This window comes from Ambystoma mexicanum, chromosome 2p (genome assembly GCF_040938575.1).
Source record: "Ambystoma mexicanum isolate Mex_15411 chromosome 2p, UKY_AmexF1_1, whole genome shotgun sequence".
Lineage (NCBI taxonomy): Eukaryota > Metazoa > Chordata > Amphibia > Caudata > Ambystomatidae > Ambystoma > Ambystoma mexicanum.
This window is the reverse complement of record NC_090923.1, coordinates 1,046,197,185-1,046,218,275: the sequence shown is the minus strand read 5'-3', so window position 1 is coordinate 1,046,218,275 and position 21,091 is coordinate 1,046,197,185. Positions and strand designations below refer to the sequence as shown.

Below are 21,091 nucleotides of genomic sequence, written 5' to 3'. Positions count from 1 at the left end.
TACCGGCATGAGCCATGGCGCTAATAGCGCCATGGCTCACCGCCTACCGTGTAATGAGGCCCCCTGTTACCCACCTCAATGTTGACCTCTTTCATCTTCTGGCAAATACTTTCCTTCGGGTTCTCCTGCACCCGGCTATGGTGGACCAGCCCCCAACGTATGGTTGAGGAGGTTAATTCTCACGTTTCTTCCCCAGAATGCTGCTTCGGGAGACACGTGTGGTTGGGTGTGGATTTGCCTGGTACGCACCATGGATCCTCGGCCATCGGGGTGTGTGGTGGACTTGGTCATAGTATCCAGTGTGACGAGATTCCCTGTTTGGCCCTAGGTACTTAGGTAAAAGTCCCCTGCCCACTGTAATTGGCTCAATGAATACGCCCAGCTTTTTAGAACGTTTTTTCTCTCTGGTATGAGGTTATTTTTTAATAGTAATTATGTCCATATTTCACGTGAAAGAATGTTCAAATTTTTATAGTTTCAAATAAAACACTTTCAATTTGCTTGTTTCTTCAAATGTAGTTCTTTAATGCCCTATGCGTTTCGAGACTCATTATCTCTTCTTCAGGCGCTATCCTTTCTATGGAAACTATATTGGACATAATTACTATAAAAAAACCACATGCCAGAGAGAAAAAACGTTCTAAAAAGTTGGGCTTATTCGTTGAGCCAATTACACTGTGCAGGGGACGTGAGTTCCCCAACTAGGGAACTTTCTTTTTCCTAATTTTCCCGTAAACATCCCATGTGCCAGGAATGTAGTTTCTAATATGCACCTCAAGAATCAATAATAATACAGTTTCAACTAACAAAAGTAAGTACGCGAGAGGGTATACAACATATTAGAAACAAGAGTGCAAGGTATACATGGAATCCATTATGGTCCTGGATACTTAACAGCAGGGTAACCAAGGACTAATCCTGATGGATACACAGACTGTTGCACAAGCCACCACGACAGTACTGTGTTACTGTTTATTTTAAAAAAAACTTGCTTTATTGCATTTTAATACTCAAAAAGAACCACCCAACTTGTCCCCCCTGCCCCCAGTCACTGTTCCCACCTCTATCGACCAGCACATCTCATCATAATAGTATAACAAACCTCGAATGTAGAAGAACCCTAGCAATGGCCCATTCCCATCCAGCATGAGTTCGTCATTCCCCATTTTCCGCATTGTCTTGTGAGGCTTGATCGGAGTGGTCCAAATGAAGGACGTATCGGCGAAAAGGGGGCCAACAGTCCTATGGTTGACGATTTGCATGGAGCCTCGCCGCATACCTGGTTTCTCTAAGTTCACACAATTTCATATGGTCAAGACAGGCTGGAAACGTCGGAGGGCTACGTTTGCCCCAGGAACGGGCTATCATGTACCTGGCCACAGCCGACGCCATGCCCAGCAATTTTTTCTCTGTACGAGTTCCACTTTCAATTAGTGCCAAGAGCCACAATGCCGGTGAGAATGTACACGCGTCGGGGAGTATCTCCTTCATAGCTTCCTCCACAGCTCCCCAATAGGACCTAACGTGCAGGCAATCCCAGGCCATGTGATAAAAGTCTGCCAGCTCCCTGCCACATCTTTTGCAAGCATTCACTTTCTCCGGGTAGTATTTACTCAGTATTTGTGGGGTATTGTAGGCCTGATGCAGAAATTTGTAATGTACTAGCCTATATCTAGCATTAAATGAAATCTTCCTCGTTTGCAGACAAATCAATTTGCACTGTGCTTGGCTCAATGTCAACTCCAAGGAGGCTTCCCACAGAACCATGAATCTTTGTGTCTGTATTCCCTTCCCAGCTCTAATCATAGCATATAAAGTAGCCACCAACCTGCTTGTTATTGGTTGGAGCACGTAACATTGGGTTTCATGCACAACAGGGGCTATCGGGAAGTTCGGCCATTTCGCCTTCAATGTTCCCCGAAGTCTATAATAGTACAGCAGGGTCACCGTATTATGTTCTCCCTGTGCTCGCAAGTCATCCCATTGCCTAAATTTGCCATCAGCTACCAGATCCCCCAATTTCCGTATCCCCAACCTTTGAAAATATTCTTTAAATGATTGCTCGTGGGAGAGTGGGATACCTATTACATCATATATCAGAAGTTCTGGATGGTAATCCGGGGAACATGATAATATTTGAGCTAACTGTTCCCAAGCCTTACAGGAAACAAACAATGGATGAACCTCGCTTCTCGGGTGCGAGCCCCTGTCCCCCCAAAGCAAACCCCATAAAGCATTCGGATAAGAAACCGCCTTAGCCACTTTTACATGTGGTGGAACAGGAAGTTGTGGGTCCCAGCATGAAATATATTGCAGCTGAGGTGCTAAATAATATACCTGCATATCTGGTTAGTCTAGTCCACCATGTTCGTATTTGGAGGTTAGGATATCGTACGCTATGCAGGGTTGTCCACCAGCCCATACCAATTTAACCATCATCTTCTTTACTCGGGCCCAGTACCCGGTCGGGGGCCATATCGGCACATTATTAAAAATATAAAGCATCTTGGGGAGTATAACCATTTTTGCCAATGCCACACAAGCTGCCTGTGAGATCAGGAGCCGAATCCATGATTCCACCCTCTGTTCCAAGCCCTCCAAGACATTCACATAATTATCTTTATACAGTGTCCCTACCTGTGTAGATATCTCAATCCCCAGGTAGCGCAATCCCTGTGGACACCACCGAAATTCCCCACCCACATCCTCTTGTCGCACACCCGGGGTCAGCGGGAGAATCTCAGATTTATTCCAATTTATCTGCAACCCGGACTGTTCCCCGAATCTAATCACTTCCTCGATCAACGGAGCCAAATTCGTTCTGGGGTGTTTAACATATAATAAGATATCGTCCGTGTACATCGATATAATCGTACACGAGGCATTCACCCAGACCCCTCGATGGATATGCAGCTCCTGAATATGACATGCAAACGGCTCCATAGCTAAGGCAAATAGAACCGGGGAAAAGGGGCAGCCCTGCCTCGTACCCCGAGTGGGGTGTATGAAATCCGAGAGTACACCATTCGTATAAATGGCAGCTCGAGGAGCCGTATAGAGCAACTTAATCCAGTTAATGTATACGAGGCCAAACCCAGACCTCCGAAGCACTTCAAAAAGGAAAGGCCACTCGATGGAGTCAAAGGCCTTTTCCGCATCAAGTGCGGCAATGGCTATAGGGACGTCAGGGTTCACATTATGCATAAGGTGGAACAAGCGTCGCAGATTATGCTGCGTGGATCGACCCTGAATAAAGCCCGACTGATCCGGCAGGACCAACGCGGGCATATGTGGTGTTAGTCGATCGGTCAGAATTCTGGCCAATATTTTATTATCAGTATTAATTAAGGACAACGGTCTATAAGACGCCAGGTGTCTGGGATCCTTGCCAGGTTTGGGAAGCACTGTCACTAATGCCGACCTAATAGATTCGGGAAGTACCCCCTTAGCCATGGCCTCCTCATATACACGAAGCAACTGGGGAACCAGAAATTTAGCATACGTTTTATAAAACTTGGCTGTTATCCCATCCAGCCCCGAGGCCCCACTACTTGGGAGAGACTGTATCGCCTTATGAATTTCCTCTTCCGTGATTGGGTTGTTCAGGGCCAAGCCCTGATCACGATCCAAACACCCAAGCGCAACCTCATCCAAATATTGCGTTATGGTACTGTGTCCCGTCATGTGTCGGGATTCATATAGCCGTGAATAATAGTCTCTGAACTCCTCATGTATTCCGACCAGATCTTTAACCGTATTCCCTTCCCTCCACATAATTTCCATGATGGGGGTATGTTTATGCTCTTGCTTTATAGCCCAAGCCAACGTTCTGCTTGGCCGGTCCCCTTCGCCATATCTAGTCACCTCAATCGGATCACCAAGGAACCGCTCCTCACTAGCTGCCAAGTGCTTGAACTCTTCCCTAAGTACCCTTAGTATGTTCCGCAGATCGGGAGTGTCTAGCCTTCCTTGTTCATTCTCTAGCTCTCGAATAGCATCTCCCACCCTCCCCATGGACCTACGGATAGCCTTCAGCAACCCTCCCTCTTTGGATATACAGCAGTCTCTTATATAAACCTTAAAGGCCTCCCATACCGTACTCTGGTCAGGAACCGAGCCCTCAATGGTTTGAAAAAAGGTATCAATATCTTGACTTATTTCCTTCCTGAACTCTACATCTTGCAGAGCCGTGGCCCTAAATCGCCATCTAAGATGTCTTTGCAGACAGATTGGAGATCTAAATTGTGCCATCACAGGGGAATGGTCAGAAAGGGTACGGGGAAGTATAGAAGTCACCATGACGGATCTGGCAAGGGAGCCAGACACCATGATATAGTCAATTCTCGATGAACTATGGTGTGCCCCGGAGTAGAGGGTGAATTCCTTAGCCGTCGGGTGCTCGCATCGCCACACATCCCAGAGATCGTGATAAGAGGAGATCGCTGACCAAGCCTTCTCAGCTTGAGGAAGTACCTGTTGCGAAGTCGCCGACCTATCCAACTCCAAGGTGAGAGCGAAGTTAAAATCACCTACCCAAATGATCTCACAGAATGGGAATTTATGGATATGCTTGGCGTATTGGTAAAAAAAATCAGGTGAATCTGTATTTGGAGCATAAACATTTATGAGAAGATATTTTACACCACCCAACTCTCCTGCCAAAAGAATATATCTGCCCTCATCGTCCCTCACTACATCATGCAACCTGAATTGAACCATGTATATATATATATATATATATAACGACCCCTCTAGAGTGTGTTGAGTAAGACAAGAAGTATCTATGTATTCCCCATCCAGATAGTCTGGGCAGCGAGGCCGTCCGAGCTAAATGTGTTTCCTGCAAACAAAGGATGTTGTTAACCCCGTGGGCCTTACTAAAATTCGCTATCATACGTATCCTCTTCTCTGTGGCTAGCCCCCGTACATTCCAAGACATCACTGTGAGAGGCTCACCCTGCCTACCACTAGTCGCCACAGCAGCAAATTGCTACCCATTTGAAGCTTTGGACTCCTCTGGTACTCCAGACAAAATGTAATGTAGAGTCCCAGTGTTCAAAAGTCTTATGCGTCGTGTTGTAGATTATACTAACGTAACCACCCACCCATCTCCAATTAGCGAAACAGTGACTCAGATCCCTCCTCCCCCTGCCCCACCCACGCCAGAAAACATAACCTACCGGCGCCCGTCCCTCCCCCCGAACCCAAAACTACACTGCAGTGCTTGCAGCATGTGGGGGCCCGAGCACAGCCCCTTCGCTCCTTATGACAACAGCCAACCAGGAACCAAAAAAACCAGATTTTGCCTTCCTACGCTCATCTCCAAATATAAGTGTTCGTCCGTCCAGCAATTGTATTATCCATTATAAAGGGTGTCTCCGCCAGGTCAGGGCGCGTGCCGCGGTGACCCGCTGGGGTCTGGCAAACTTCTGGCATATTGTTCCGCTGCCTCTGGGGTAGTAAAGAACTTTGTAGAACCATTATGCTGCACACAGAGTTTAGCTGGATAAAGCATAGAGTATTTTTCTCCCTTACTCCGCAGGATATTCTTTCCAGATTGGAATGTTTTTCTCTGATCCTGAACCGCCGGGCTGAAATCCGGAAACAGACGGATAATAGAGCTCCCCACCGCAGCTCCTTTTTCTCACATGCTACGTAGAATGGCGTCGCTATCTCAGTAACAAAAAATCCTAGCAATTATAGGCCGTTCCGGAGCCCCCGGCGGAGGCCTAGCCGCGAGCAAGCGTTGAGCCCGCTCCACCATATACATTCCAGACAGCGGAGGATTATCCAGCACTTCAAGCAAAAGTTTCTCAACACATTTTTCCATATTGTCTGTGTGTGTAGACTCCGGTACCCCCGTGACACGAATATTGTTCCACCTCGAGTGGCCCTCTAAATCCTCTTTGCTTGCCGCAATTTTTTTAACCATTTGCTCCAGATTGGCCACTTCGCGCTGGAGAGAAGTGACGTTATCCTCAGCCGACCCAATCCTCTGTTCAGCCTCTTCCATGCACCCGCACAGTTTCTCTACGTGGACGGCTGATATGTCCACCTTACAGGTGAGGGCATCAATTTTAGCTACAAGGGAATCTGTGCTACCCTTCAATGCCAGCAATGTCTGATTCAGCGCAGCAACATCTACTTGCCCTGTCGGCTGGGACTGCGATCCAGAAGGCGCAGCTTGGTCTGGAGTCTTGCATGCAAATTGCTCCATCCTCGCCTGCTTTTTATTATTCCCCATATTGGTGCAGTTGAATAGGCTCAGAATGATGTCCAGAGAAACCTGTGGGTGTGTTCTGCCACAAGCCCCAATCTCCGAGGTTCCCCCCAGACTCAGCAAGGTCACTCAGTGTCCCCAACCACAGGGCAGAATAGAACACCTCCGCCAGCACACCCCACGTAGTCTACAAAGGGTGAAAGTTCCAGAGAGAAAGGGTACATCCATGCCACCAGGCAGCCCAGTGACGCCACCCCAACAAGACGTGCTGGACTAATATCTACCATCCACCACCAATACCTAGGGTGCACAGCAGTTAAAATCAACAGGCGAGGTGTCCATAATAGTACCGGACCGAGCGCCGCTCACCAGACCTTATTACTGTAGCCTCAGTCTTCCACTCACTTTCAGACACCCCTCCCCCTCCAAGATACGGCAACAGAGTCCAGCAGAGTCCAAGAGGGGTACCGACCCACGGATATTAGTTGTTTATCCTTGTGGGGGCAGCTATCATGAGGATGCGCCCCCTTAACCGCGTCTCGCGGATCCAACATGCACTTCCAGTGCCAGTCCCGCTCCGGGCACCTTCTCTGTTTCCCGGCTCCCCAGCAATGAGGCCGCCGGGCACCGCGCCCCCGCAGCCACACCGCCCGCAGGCACCAGCGACCCGCAGGAGAGTCCCCGCCAGCCGCCGCCACCAGCAGGGGCAGAGCCGCAGGGAACGGCGGCCCCGCGGCAGCAACGAAGTCTGCCTGCGGCAATTCAGGATTCCACTCGCCGCAGTCCGGCCCGCCAAGGCGCTCCGAGCAGCTCAACCACTCACCAGCCGGTCCCCGTCACACAATGACCAGCCTGCAGAGCAGCCATCACCCAGGGGAAGGGGTCTCAAGACCACGGCTGCCGCAGCAGTGTCTCTCCAACTTCGGAGTGCCACCCCTCCCCCACTCCACGCGATGGCACCCGGGGCTCTGAGCACGGCTGTCCAACGCTCCAAGGCAGAATCTGGGGCTGTTCCTTCGCCACAGGTGGCCCCGTGCACACGGCACCCCACTCCCACCACTACAATGGGTACCAGACGCGGAAGGCAGGATTTTTTAGCGAATATTCTGGTTGGTGCCGTCAGAGCCTTTCAGGCAGCAGCCATCTTGGATCACTGCGCAACAGTGCCCCCAGTACTGCGCTACTGTTAAAAGACGCCAGCCAAAGAGCTGACTACCCACACCCTGCACAACCCTCCGCTGCTCTCAATCCAGGTCCATGCTTTAAACAAAAACCAAAAAATAGGGTAGTTAAAGGGGCCGTGTGCTACTGAGCCAGTGGATGCTGGACCCAGAGGAGGTAAATGGGGGGTGGGGTAGGTTGAGGGTGGTCACCGGATCACCTTTGCTGCATTTTCAATGTGAGTTGGGGAAAACGTCACATGAACTCAATGTTGTCTACATGGAGGAGCTTCACCCTAAGGGCCTGGTAGATAATTTTATCTGACCTTCCCCGATTCCAGAGAGGTAACCCCATCCATTCACCCAAGGTCTGTCACCTGATATCAAAAGGTAGGCCTGCCCAGTGCTTAATACATATATGAATAAATGCCAGGGCCAAATTAATTTCGAACACGTTGTGCAATGTTACGGTTCTAGCTCGCTAGCCCCTGCTGCCCCCACCCACTGCTGCTCCCGTTGTATCAACACACTTGGGGTTGCAGTTGTAACTCCCTCAGGGCAGATGAGATTTGTAAATACCTATGAAAATAGCATAACATAGTTGTATCTTGAAATGAGACCCCAAATGTTTACATTCTTTTTTAAACACCCTCTACTCCTTATCATTCTCTGCTTTCTGATTCTGCTGGGGGCAAGTGGAACATTTTGACCATCGATCCACAGAAAAAAGAGCCACAGTGTTTTCATGCTCTACTAAATTAATGAACAACGGCAGCCCAAATCATCACTGAACTCATGATCTTGCCTGGAAAACAGGAAGCTTTTTCTATAGGCCGGCGCTCAGCAGAGGCAATGCTCCTTCTCAATGCCATTTTCCCTGGCTTGCCCCTCTGCTCCTGCTGTTGGCTGGTGACTGTCCTGTTGTTGCCCTCTCTGAGCCAGCTCCCCACTAACAGCACTGATGACTTTGTAGCACAGATCACAGTCACGTGCCAGTATGGGTTTAAGACACAGTGAGTTGGTGGCCCGGCAAGTGCCTGTGTATTGTTGCACCACATGTCGGCTACGTACCAGAAGAAAAAAGGGAAGTACGCAGCTTAACAAGGCCCTGCAAGTGCTCGCTTGGTGCCCATGCCTGTAAACGTACAGCAAAGCCAGCGTCATACTGACACTAGCGCACGTACATGTGCCTGTCTGCTAAACTAGTGAGCTGCGCCTGGCATCATGGCTGCTTGACTGCTGCCTGCACCGCACGCCCAAGCCACCCACCCTGCTGAAGCAGTGCTTCCAATTATAAGTGTCATGTGTGCTGAACAGAGCAGTATGCTGGCATGACCAGCATGAGCGTCAAGCACGCTGACCTTCCGGCTCATTGTTATTCATGAAACTGGAGGTATCTTCTCCACTTTACCTCCAGAAATCACTGGTATTACCACCCAGTAATTCTGCCGGTGGCAATACCACCAAACATGTAGTTTGATGGTGTGAGCAATTCAACCATCCACATGGTGGAAGTTGTGCGCTCGCCTGAGCTTTTTCAAAATCTTTAACTAAATGGAATGATGGTAGACCGATCTCAGGAAAATGTGTGGGGCTAATCCACACACAATATGAGTAGATCCGATTGTTAGTGCGTTAAGTGTCCTAAAAATGTGGTGAGGCTGGCTGCACACCCACAGCCTAGAGGCACTACTCCAAACCTCATAAGTAAGGTAAGCATAAACAGAGGGTGGCTCTGGGTAGTTGCGCTAGCCTGAAAAGTAGCATTCTCTTGACAAAAGTACATAGATGGACTCAAAATATTCTTCAAAGTAGATTCACACAAATAGCTTGATGTGCTCAATAAGCTGCAATTTTTAATTCAGTGTACATCAAAGGTTCAGTTTTTCAGCCTACATGTGTTTCGACAAAACTGTCTTTGTCAAGATGAGGTTGTTCTTAAATTAAGGCCTGGATGCTGAGATTACAATATCATGTAGCTAGTGGCGATCGTTGTCATGGTTTGGACGAGTCCGATAATAGCGCCTTGGCGGCAGCACAAGGCATATTTCAGGTCGCCCAACCTCCCATTAGGGGTATATATTGACATACAGCCACTGTACTCTCATAATCTATTCATTCTGAGTCGATCTACTTAACCATACCGAAAGGCGCCATTATCTGACTCGTCCAAACCATGACAACGATCACCACTAGCTACATGATATTTTAATCTCAGCATCCAGGCCCTAATTTAAGAACAACCTCGCCTTGACAAAGACAGTTTTGTCGAAACACATGTAGGCTGAAAGAGTGAAGCTTTGATGTACGCTGAATTCAAAATTGCAGCTTATTGAGCACATCAAGATACTTGTGTGAATCTACTTTGAAGAATATTTTGAGTCCATCTATGTACTTTTGTCAAGAGAATACGACTTTTCAGGCTAGCGCAACTACCCAGAGCCACCCTTTGTTTATGGTAATCCACACACATTTTCCTATGCTCACACCATGACAGAAGCCTGGACCCGTGTCCTCCGGGCTGTACAACGCCTACAGTCACTGGCGTTCCTGTCATATTTAGTTGGAATGTAATAGCTGTGGAGTGCACAATGTCATCATAGTCAGCCTGATTAACCTGAAAAAGGCTCCATGGATCCACCCTGCTCTTTTGTTAGGCCTTGCAGCTGGTGGCAACGATTATCATGCCAACAGAGGGTATTTCAAACAGTCCCACATAGGGCCTGGCTGCAGAGGATAATAAAGGAGGCAGGAAAACCAACAACCTTTCATATGCAACTGTCAATCTGAAGCCAACTCCCGCCTCTCAGTATCAATGGCAGTGAACTGTCATGTCTGGGTCTGTTGTTTACAGTAGGACATCCCACTAGGGGGACCCTTTCATAAGATATGAGACTGTGGGTTACAGGAGCCAGAGAGTCTGGTCTCGACGCAGCTTCAAGGGAGACCTGCCGCTTTAACAGGGACCACTGAGGGAGGACCTTAACCAGACACACTATTTGAACACAACAGACAGGAAGATGGGTGGGACTTAGTGGCACAAGGGAGTGAGCCCAGAGCTCTTTCTGTTGAGAGAAGGGATCAGCCATTTTAGTTCTGGGGCACACCGTGTTCCTGTTTTTACCCCTTTACCTTTCCTGTTGCAACGCACTCTGGTTATGACCTCAAGCATACAGGAGATTGTTGGTAAGGACCCCAGAATTGGTTCACTAAGGTAGGCTTTTAGCCTTCACAAATCACTGTGGCCCACTTGGCTTTAAAAGCGGTCAGAGCCCTCTTTTGGCAGATCATCTGAGGACTTCGCCAGAAGTAACCTCATTTGGACCCTGGCTGAAGGTACAGTCTGTCTTACATCTTCCGCCAGTGAAGGAAGGCCAGGACATCCAAAGAGGGAAGCAAGATCCCTCCCCTAAAGATCTCACAGGGAACAGAGGGAGATACAGAACTCAGAGGACCCACCAGTAGCTCCAGAACCAGTAAACAGCGTGCCCTGATGGGCGCTGCAGCAAGCTTCCTGGATGGGAAGTTCCAGAAGGTCTTGGAACCTAAAACCAAGACAGCTGCCTGCAACACACCCCACAGATGTGGGCCGCCCACCTTAAAGGACGACACAGGCCCATTGAAGAAGCTGTGAGAAGTGCCTCGAAGAGCATATACCGATGGTTCCATGTCTTTTCTTTGACCCCCTTTTTTCCAACAGGTGTTTTGCCGCGGGAGTTTTGCCAAAAAACATCAACATTATTTTCAAATTATTTTTGGGGGGCTTCTCCCCCAATCCCTGCTTAATTTAATTATTTTTTATTTCCCTTCCCCCAACACTTTATTTACCCTTTCGCACCCCCCCCAAAAAATTTCAATGGAAATTTTCGGTAAAACTCCCACCTTAAAACAACCATACCTTGATGTTTGGGTTCCTACTCGGTATACAAACTAGCACTATCTCTGTTGATAAATCTGGGGCCACAATTAATATTAATTAATATTTCAGATAGATCAAGTGGATTTCCACCCTCTTCAAAAGGAGTGGCATTCCCCACATCTTTCGCAAATGCAATCATTTTCAGGATTAATTTTCTCCACTTCTCCCTATCCTTTCTGTTTGCAGTAATACCGCTTCTGCCAAATTTCGGATGCTCTTCTGTTAACTTGAGAAACATTTACCCCCAAATGGGCTCTTGACAGACTGATGTGCTTCTCGTGTAATAGGCTAAGGCGGAATAGGTCTAGTTTACATGGAGCTGCTATGTCGGCAGAGGTTTTGGTTGCAGCTGCACATCTCACTATCAGTTTCACATTCTCCCCATCACATGCCTTCATCATTACACATGGCCATCAAATTTCCCAGTAAACTAGTATGATTTAATAGGACTTTTTTCTGGTTCTCTGGGGATTGCATTAGAGCAGTAAAGAAAAAGTGCAGGACATCAGTGGCTGAGCCCAAATCGATAAAGCTATTCCCTGTTTGAGGGGGAAAAAGCATGCGGCAGATCAACATTTCATACAGCTGTTGTCTGTCCGAAGTGACTCGTCTATGCATTGTATTGTATCCCCTGGTGCCTGTTCCAAACAGGCACAGAGCGATACTTTATTTTTCAAACATTTAAAAGCACATCCCGTTTGTGATTTCAGATGCACATTTAAAGTGTGTGAAAATGCCCCCTTGCTCACCCTGGGTTGAACAATTCTGTATAGGGGGTCAAAGGGGCATATGCATGTGCGCATTTATGATGGTATTTATGAATTAGGCACATCTTTTTTTAAAGCAACTAATGGGAGTTGGGGTGGGATGTTGTTGGTAACCAGTGCAAGGTTCCAGGACCAGCCGATGACTGGTCCTATATCTTGATGATCAAGACGAAATAGCTTGACTTGCACTGCTTTTCTTGGAGCCATTGGGTTTGGGGCTTTTGTGATGCCAGGTACGTTTCTACTGACATAGATCGGTGTGACCAGGGCACAAGCCTGCAGTGCAAATTGAAAGCCAGATCTGGTTTGTTAACATTTACGGGTGGAGAGTATGGTTACAAAGCAGTGAGAGACACTGGAACACTGCAGTGTCTAAGGGGAAGCACACTCGGATCAGACTGTCAACAAACAACTTCCTTTCCTTCTTGTTGATCGTTTCAGAACTCATCGACTGCGACACCTGTGCTAGCAGAGATGGCTGCAACGGAGCATGGGTGTGGGATGCCTTTATGACTGTTCTCCAAAGGGGTAGGTACAATGCCTATTCATCATGTACTTAATACAAGGGACACGCTGGCTTTGTAAGGGTGCAGCCTTCTGTTAAACAAACAAGCTATTTACATTTTCCACAAATAAAAGATAGCATTTAGTTTTCTCAAAGTAGAATAATTAGCGGAACAGCTGTGTATCGTACACATGCTATGTGAGGGAGTCTGTGTTTGAGAGTGGATCATTTGAGATAATGTGAATGTGTGTGCGGGCATCTGTGTGTATGCTTTTGTGCATCTTTGTGTGTTCATTTTTGAAGGTGTGCATGTGTCTCAGCATGGGTGTGAAAGAGTGAGCCCAGGTGTGTGTGTGTAAGAGACAGAGAGCTTGTGTCTATCAATATATGTGTAAGTATGTATGAATATGTGAGAGCACGTGTCAGGGAGTTTGTGTCTAAGCAGAAGGTGTGAAAAGAGTTGTGGGTTTGTATGAATGAAAGATTGGGTGTGCAAGAATCACCAGGTTACTCACCGTGGTGACCTCCTTAATCCTAGTCCATAGTCCCCTTTCCTCCATACTTATGGGACATCTCTCCGTCCTGTGGGACGGGACCGGAGCCCTTTGTAAAAAGCATCCAAAAATTTTGCAAAAATGTGTCCTTCCTCTCTTTCATGCGTGGGGCCCGGCACGCGGCCGCAACCCCGCCCACCTTGGCTCCGCCCCACGCATCACCCATCAGTCCTTTTCTATCGCCAGGTCTAAGACCTATTAGCAATAACAGAGGAACCTTATTAGAGGGGACGGCGGGCAGGCGAATGGGGGAAAGGGGACTATGGACTAGGAGTAAGGTGGTCACTACGGTGAGTAACCTGGTTATACTCCTACGTTTCGTCCCCTTTCCTCCATACTTATGGGAGATTCCCAAGCACTCCTTACAGGAACTATGGGTGGATGGAAATACCCCTTACTGAAAAAGTTTCTTCAGCACAGCCTGACCAAACTGAGCATCAGCTCTTGAGCTCATGTCTAGACAATAATGCTTACAAAAAGCAGATGGGGAGGCCCAAGTAGCTGCCTTAGCGATGGTCTCCCAGGGGACATATTTCTGAAAGGCAACCGCGGCTGCCTTACCCCGGCCCAGGTGTGCATGAATGCCTTTAGGAGGCTTCAGCCCTTGGACGGTGAAAGACTCCGTAATGCAGGCGGCGATCCACCGAGAAATAGTCGCCTTAGATGCCTGCTTACCTTTTGGGTTACCAAAGGTCACAAACAGTTGAGAAGAATTCCTAAGCTTGGATGTTCTGTCCAGATAGCACTTAAGAGCCCTTCTGACATTGAGACAATGCAGAACCCTTTCTGTCTCTGAGACAGGGTTCGGAAAAAAGACCGTCAGGGAGATCGACTGATTCAGATGGAACTCAGATACCACCTTCGGCAGGAAAACAGGATTTGTCCGTGGACCACCTTATCCTTGTGAAAGACCAAGAAGGGATGCTCCACCAACAAGGCCTGGAGCTCACTCACCCACCTTGCTGACGTAACGGCTACGAAAAAGGACACTTTCCAGCATAGGTACTTGAGGTCCACCGTGGCCATTGGTTCAAAAGGTTGATGGCACAACGCCGTCAGGACCAAATTTAGATCCCACGTTAGGTGTGGACTACGAATTGGAGGTTAGAGGCGTGTCAAGCCTGCAAAATGCCTCTTAACCACTGGGTTACACAGAGAGTAAGAGCATTGGTCTGTAGAAAGGTAAGCGGAAACCGCTGAAAGGTAAGTTCTGCATGACAGAACGTGGACACCCAACTCTGCTAGAAGGATACAAAGGACAGTACCGTGTCAATTGTAGCCCCCTTGGATCCAACTGCTTGCTTAAACACCAATGACAGAACCTGAGCCATTTAATTCTGTACTGGGACCTACTCGAAGGTTTCCTGGCTGCCTGGATAATACGCATGTTATCCGCAGACAAGTTAAGATGTTCTAAAGACTTGAACTCAGGCACTATGCCGCCAAGCTGAGCGATTGTGGGGGGGGATGCCACAGCTGCTGTTCCAGGAGCCTGATCGGTGGATACACCGACAGGTGTTGAAGTTCTGAGAACCAAAACCTGGTCGGCCACCACGGGGCTATGAGTAGGAGAGAACAGTTCACTGAGTTCTTCAATTTGCAAACTGCTCGGTGAACTAGAGGCAGAGGCGGGAAAGCGTAAGCTCTCTTGTGCCATGGAATCTCGAGAGCATCCCCCAGAGAGGAGGCTCCCAGCCCCCCTCTGGAGGCATATTTAGGAAGCTTCTTGTTTACCGCCGTAGCGAAGAGGTCCACCTTCGGTGTGCCCCAAGGCAAGAAAATCCATGAGAGGACGTCCGCCTTCCACTCCCACTCGTAGCTGACCATTGTCCGCCGGCTGAGGGCATCCGCTGTGACATTCAGCTGGCCTGGGATGTGTACTGCAAGCAGCCAAACACCATGAAGAACAGCCCATTCCCAAATCTGGATGGACAGGTCCACGAGAGGGGGAGACTTGGTCCCCCCTTGTTTGTTGATGTAATACATTGATACATTGACACCACATTGTCCGTGCGTATACGGACCACCTTGTTGGCAATGATCGGTCTGAACGCACTGAGCGCTAGGAAGATCGCCAGAAGCTCCAGATGATTTATGTGGAGGAGCTTGTCCTGAGGCGACCAAAGATCCGAGACCTGAAGAAGATCCAAAGTCGCACCCCACCCCAGAAGGGAGGAGTCCGTCGTGACCTTCACTGTAGGGGCTGGGTCCTGAAACTCCGCACCCACCGACAGGTTGCTGAGAGACGGCCACCACTCCAGGTCCACTCTCATGGAAGCCGGAATCATTATCAACTTGGAGACCGGATCCACAGCCTGACGCCAAGAACTCCGAAGAGCCATCTGAGTTTGCCTCATCTTGAGACGAGCAAGAGGAAGAGCCAACACGCACGAGGCCATGAGGCCCAGAAGCCTCTGGAACCACCAGGCCGACATGCTCTCCGACTTGGCAATCATCTGACACGTGGCTAACAGATCCGCCATTCTGTCCCCGGCCAGGCACACTCTGCAGTCGATCGTGTTCCAGCGAAAACCCAGGAAAATCAAGTCCGGCGAGACCGTCATGGAAGATTTCCGCCAGTTCACCGACAGCCCAAGATGGAACAGGAGCTGTAGGAGAGACTGAAGATTGCTTGCGGCTATCAACGGGCAAGGACTGCATAAGAGCCAGTCGTCCAAATACGGATACCCTGCAGACGAAGATAGGCCGCAATCACTGACATCATCTTCGTGAAGACACGTGGCGCCGAGCTGAGGCCAAAAGGAAGCACTCGAAACTGGAAGTGCTTCTCTCCCAAAGAGAAACAGAGATATCTCCTGTGTGGATTCCAAATCAGAATATGCATGTACGCATCCTGAATATCCACCACGCTGAGCCAATCACCCATCTGCATGGAAGACTGTATCTGGCTGGGCGTTATCTTGAATTTCTCTTGGGGTAGGAAAAGATTGAACTGGGAAAGGTCTAGGATGGTGCGCAGGCCAGCCTAGTTGGGTTTGGGCACCGTAAACAGCCGGGAGTAGAAGCCCCCCCCCTTGTTCCCCGAGAGGAACAGGTTCCACCGTTCTAAGGTCCAGAAGCTTCTGCACCTCGGCATTCAGGGAGGGCGATTCCGACAGCTGGAGAGGAGGGTTAAAGGGTGGGATAGGGGGTAGGGTTAAGCGGAAGCTTGCATGAGCAACTGACAAGACCCATCTGTCTTCGGTGATGGTCTGCCACGCCTCCCAATGAGTCGCAATGCGTCATCCCATCGGGGTCTCGTGTGAGCGCGGAGAACCCTCATTTTGTAGGTTTTTCAGTGGTATTGCCACCTGAACCTGAGAGGGAGGCTGAGGAGCGGGAGAAAAACCAAGTCCGTTGTTGCCTCCGGCGGTTATTCCCCAAAGGGGTATCCACTCTACGAGATTTCCGGTCAAGGAAGCCCCTGAAACCAGAGGAGGGCCGACTTTGCGACAGCAGTCTCTGAGCTTTAAAGGGAGTTTTTACCAGGACTGACAAGGACTTAGCTGTCTGCCTGCTATCCTTCGTCTTGGTCAGCTCTACATCCGTTGTAGAATGAAACAGCTCCTTACCGTCAAACGGAAGGTCCAACACCTTGTCCTGTACTTCCTGTGAAAACTTGGTCGCATGTAGCCACGCCTGGCGTGACGTATCAACCCCCAGCATAAGGCTCAGAGCCGAGTTGTCTACGTGGTGAGCCGCAGCCTCCAGGCGATCCTGAGCCAAGACCCTGGCGTCGGATTGTGAAAACAAAATCAAAATATCGAGGCTGAGTACCCCAAAAGGAAATACACCGAACACGGGTTACAAAGGAACAAAGTACTTTATTTTAAACTGAATCCAGTTACTAAGAACAGAGCAAAATCAGATAGCTATCGGCCCTCAGTGCAACACAACGAACTCCTGCGTGGTTCAGTGTGTTCAGTAAGAGACGCTGTACATTCGAATGCATTGGTTTTTTATACTCTTTGTGAGCACGATGTCCACCCCCACTTCGGGTTAATATTCTGCTAATACATCACCGATCTAGGGTTCATGCCAAGTCTCGCACATCTGCATATGACTGGTTTGCTTTAAATACATATATCAACAAGCCTATACGGCAACTGTGTATTCTGGGATTTCCCATGCAGATCTTCTCAAACATTAATACAATGTAGTTAAACAAGTGTTCCACGTTCAGTATTTCAATACATTGTTTCTTAACATATGCTCGCAGATTAGTTTCATTGCACGAGTAATCCTTTATACACAGGTCAACGAAGGATAAGTTCTCAGTTCACAACCTCAACAAGTGGCCTGGAGGCAAGTTACATATTAGCTACATACAGAGGTCAAGACGGTCATGATGTATTTTGGAATGACATCATCCACCATTTTAACTCACAGGGTGACTTTACAAAGCAAACCTAAAATGGCGGATTGACCTAAAATGGCGGCTTACATTGATTCTACAGTCAGGACCTTGCAACACGGATTTCTTCGCAAGCGATTTACAAGCAGCTTGGCGTAGGCCAATATACATTTATTTATTGCGATAGGAGGCACAATATAATTTCTCATTTGACAGGATAAGCCCGCCTTAAAATCCTCCAGCTTTTTGACCGGAATGAACTCCTCAAACTCCAACAGACCTTTCCACATCCGCATATTAGCCCCCGCTAACACTAGTTCGGCATTGGCCTGCCGGAGCTGCAAGGCTGAGTTAGCGAAAATCTTCCTACCAAGGGAGTCAAGAAGCTTGTCCTCCTTTCCCAGATCCTGAGTAGCCGTTGTGGTAGAGGATGCTGCAGGCCTGGACTGTAAGGTAGCCGCAGCCACCACTGTGGAGGAGGGGGGCGGACAAGACGACAAAGCCACCTCTTCCCAAGAATGCAGCCTGTATCGCGTGTCAATTTCCTTATTGACGAAAAGTCCAGAGTGTGGCTTTTCCCAAACCCTACGGACCTCGGCCAGAATGTCCTTCTACAAGAACAGGCCGGTACGCTCCAAAGGAGACAGGGTGAACGCCCCAAAAAGCATGCCCTCCTGCGGAGCAGGTGCCTCAGGCAGCGGAACATCCAAGAAGCACATCATGTCCCGTACCCAGTCATTGAAAGCTCTAATAGAGCGGGGCAGATCCTTGTTGTCCTGATGGTCCTACGCGTCATCCGACAGGTCAGGATCCTGCTGAGCCGTGTTGGGTGCAGCCTTGTCCACGGGGGACAATGGGGGCAAAGGCAGAAGAGTCGGGGAAGGCGCTGTAGGCAAGGGAGGCGCCGGCGGGACCACCGGAGGAACGGGTGGAGCCGGAGGCACGGGCGGACATAGCTCCCTAAAAAGCCCTTTGAAATAGTCCCTCATGGGGTCGGTACGCATGAGTGTCTGAAATTTGCCGAAAAAGGCGTCCTCCGGGGACTGTTATGGAACCAGAGGGGGCCTCTCATGATGAGGATAATTCCAGGGACGTAACGGGGAAGGGTGCCACACCGGCTCATCACCCGGCGTATCCACATAAATCAAAGGTGCCGACCCCGCAGACAATGAAACATTGTGCGGAAGGGGCATCCGAGCGTTCCAATCATAGACTGGCCGATAAGAATGCGCACAAGGAACCCTATGTTCACCCACAGCACCAAGCCCTACACCTGAGGCCGATGGCGTAGTTGTAGGGGTAGCACCCAAAATGGCCGCCATGGTCGTGGCTGGAACGACCGCCATTTTATCATCACCTGAGGGGGACTGCGGCACGTGAGGAAGTGAGGCAGAGGTCCCCGTCGGTGGATCAGGGGTCTTAACTTTAGCCTTAACATAAGAAACCTCGGCAGAGCCGGTACTATGAGGCCTGGAATGTTTCTGCGACATACCAATTGCCAAATTAGCCTTCCCGGGAAGGACCTCGGCACTGCCGGTAAAAGAAGAACTTTCCTTCTTTGCCCCCTCAACAGATCTGGCGTCGCCGCAAGAGCGGGAACGGTGAGAAACAACCTTCACCGACAAGGCCTTGCCAGGCCTCTCAGAAATGTTGGTAGCTTTAGCCTCTGCATGAGGGACTTCAGACCCAGGTCCGGTAACAGCCTTACTAGCGCGGGCCTCGAACATCCGTTTGGTAACACAAAGCCCCACTGAGGCCTCGGGACGAACCCCGGTATTATTTTTTAGGGAAGCCGATAAAGAGGCCTCAGAGCAAGCTCCGATACCCCACAACTCAGTAGAACTGGGTCTACAAGCAGCCCCCACAGGAGGGGTCTCGGAGCGTACTCCGGTATCCACAGGCCCCTTACGGAGACCCTCTGAGAAAACTCTGGTACAACTATTAGGTCCAACGGGCACCTCAGGGCAATCCCCGGTGACAGAGCAATGAACGCCCCTCCCGGCTCGGTAAGAACCCGGAAAGGTGTCTCCCGGCCGGGGTGCTCTGAAAAGTAAAGAACTTACCGGGCGTTTCTTCTTTTTCTTGATAAACGCTTGAAAATGCGAAGGAGGAGTTCGCCGGAACACCTCCTCCCACCGCTCCAACTGACGTTGAAGTGCTCGGACCGAACGGGAATCACAGTAAAAACAGGAGTCCCAATGGTGATCCGGACCCAAACACTCTAAACAAAGAGGATGGGGATCCACCCTCGCGAAGCGTTGGTGACACGATGAACAATCAGGAAAGTCTAGTTTGAACGACATAGACAGAGTAGTACACGATCGCTAGCGAGAGCCAGAGAGGAAAAAGTGAAGAAAAGTGTGTCCAGTCCCGAACGAGCAGAGAAAAGTACTGATGGGCGATGCCGGGCCCTGTGCAAGAAAGAGAGGAAGGACATATTTTTGCAAAATCTTTGGGTGCTTTTTACAAAGTGCTCCGGTCCCGTCCCACAGGACGGAGAGATGTCCCATAAGTATGGAGGAAAGGGGACGGGACGTAGGAGTAAGTAAAATATAACAGGGAAGTGAGTTGGTAAGTGTGTGAGAGCATATATGTACTGATCCACGAGGGTGAGAGCTAGAAAGCATGTGTGTGTTGGGAGACAGATGAATATGTCATCAATAGCTACTGCCCCTTTCCCCCGTTCCAATACTGTATAGCCAAGAAACATTACTCACTAAGGCAACCGTACCGCCCATATCTCAGTAAGGTACAACAGGAGATGGACACGATTGAAGCAAAAGATGGCAAGAATAAATGAACCGGCAATGAAACAATACATGTGCATGCATTAGACACAAAGTAAATGTGCACAAAACATGAACACTAGCATAAGCAATGTATAAACTGAATGCAATATAAATGGTGCACAACTACAGCTCTCTAAAACAGAAACCCGAGAGTACTGGAAAGCCATCTTTTCCAAAATGGAAGCCGCAACCCGCTTCTATGTAAATGAAAGGCCTTAATACTTCATGAGAACACAAAGTGCTGAAACAACAAAAATACACATCTGTGCAGAGCCCAGGCAGCATCTGCTAATCAGAGCCATGGTTACCATGAAAAAGGGAGGATATGAACATTGCAGTGAAAGCACGAGAAAACTATTCCCAAGATGCAAGCCATATATTCTTAGATTATTTAAAAGAACAACCAGCCTTTGTAACCCGGGTGCGAGTGAACCATAAACCTAAGAAGACCCCACTGTGAATAACTCAGAGGGTCCCCAGTGGTAAAAGAAACCATAGCACTTGCACTTATATTAGCTAAAATCCCAATAAATGCAGAGTGAAATAATTCCAAACGTGGTCTCATCACACGTGACCCGTAATTGAATAACACTGTTTATTCATTAGCAACAAACAGACACGAGACACCACACAAGGTCGAATACACAGAAATCACGCTGACTCATAGCCTAGGAATGAGTGGTGGTATTTCTTAAATTGAAGGGAAAGACATGTCGGGCTCATGTCTAGACGACCTATCAGTTGCCCAAAGTTGGTCAGCAGAAAGCCAACCAATCAAAAACCCCAATGTTAGGCAACCCATTACGCATTATGCCAAATGTTG

The 21,091-nt window shown here is 48.9% G+C and overlaps 1 protein-coding gene across 1 annotated transcript in view; it reads left to right on the top strand.

Moving 5' to 3' along the window:
* CTSW (cathepsin W) overlaps window positions 1-21,091 on the top strand; it is a 242,907-nt gene that overhangs the window by 131,736 nt on the left and 90,080 nt on the right. Inside the window, exon 6 of the mRNA XM_069644937.1 lies at window positions 12,508-12,594. Within this exon, the coding sequence (XP_069501038.1) occupies window positions 12,508-12,594 (87 nt within the window). The remainder of the gene's footprint in view (window positions 1-12,507; window positions 12,595-21,091) is intronic.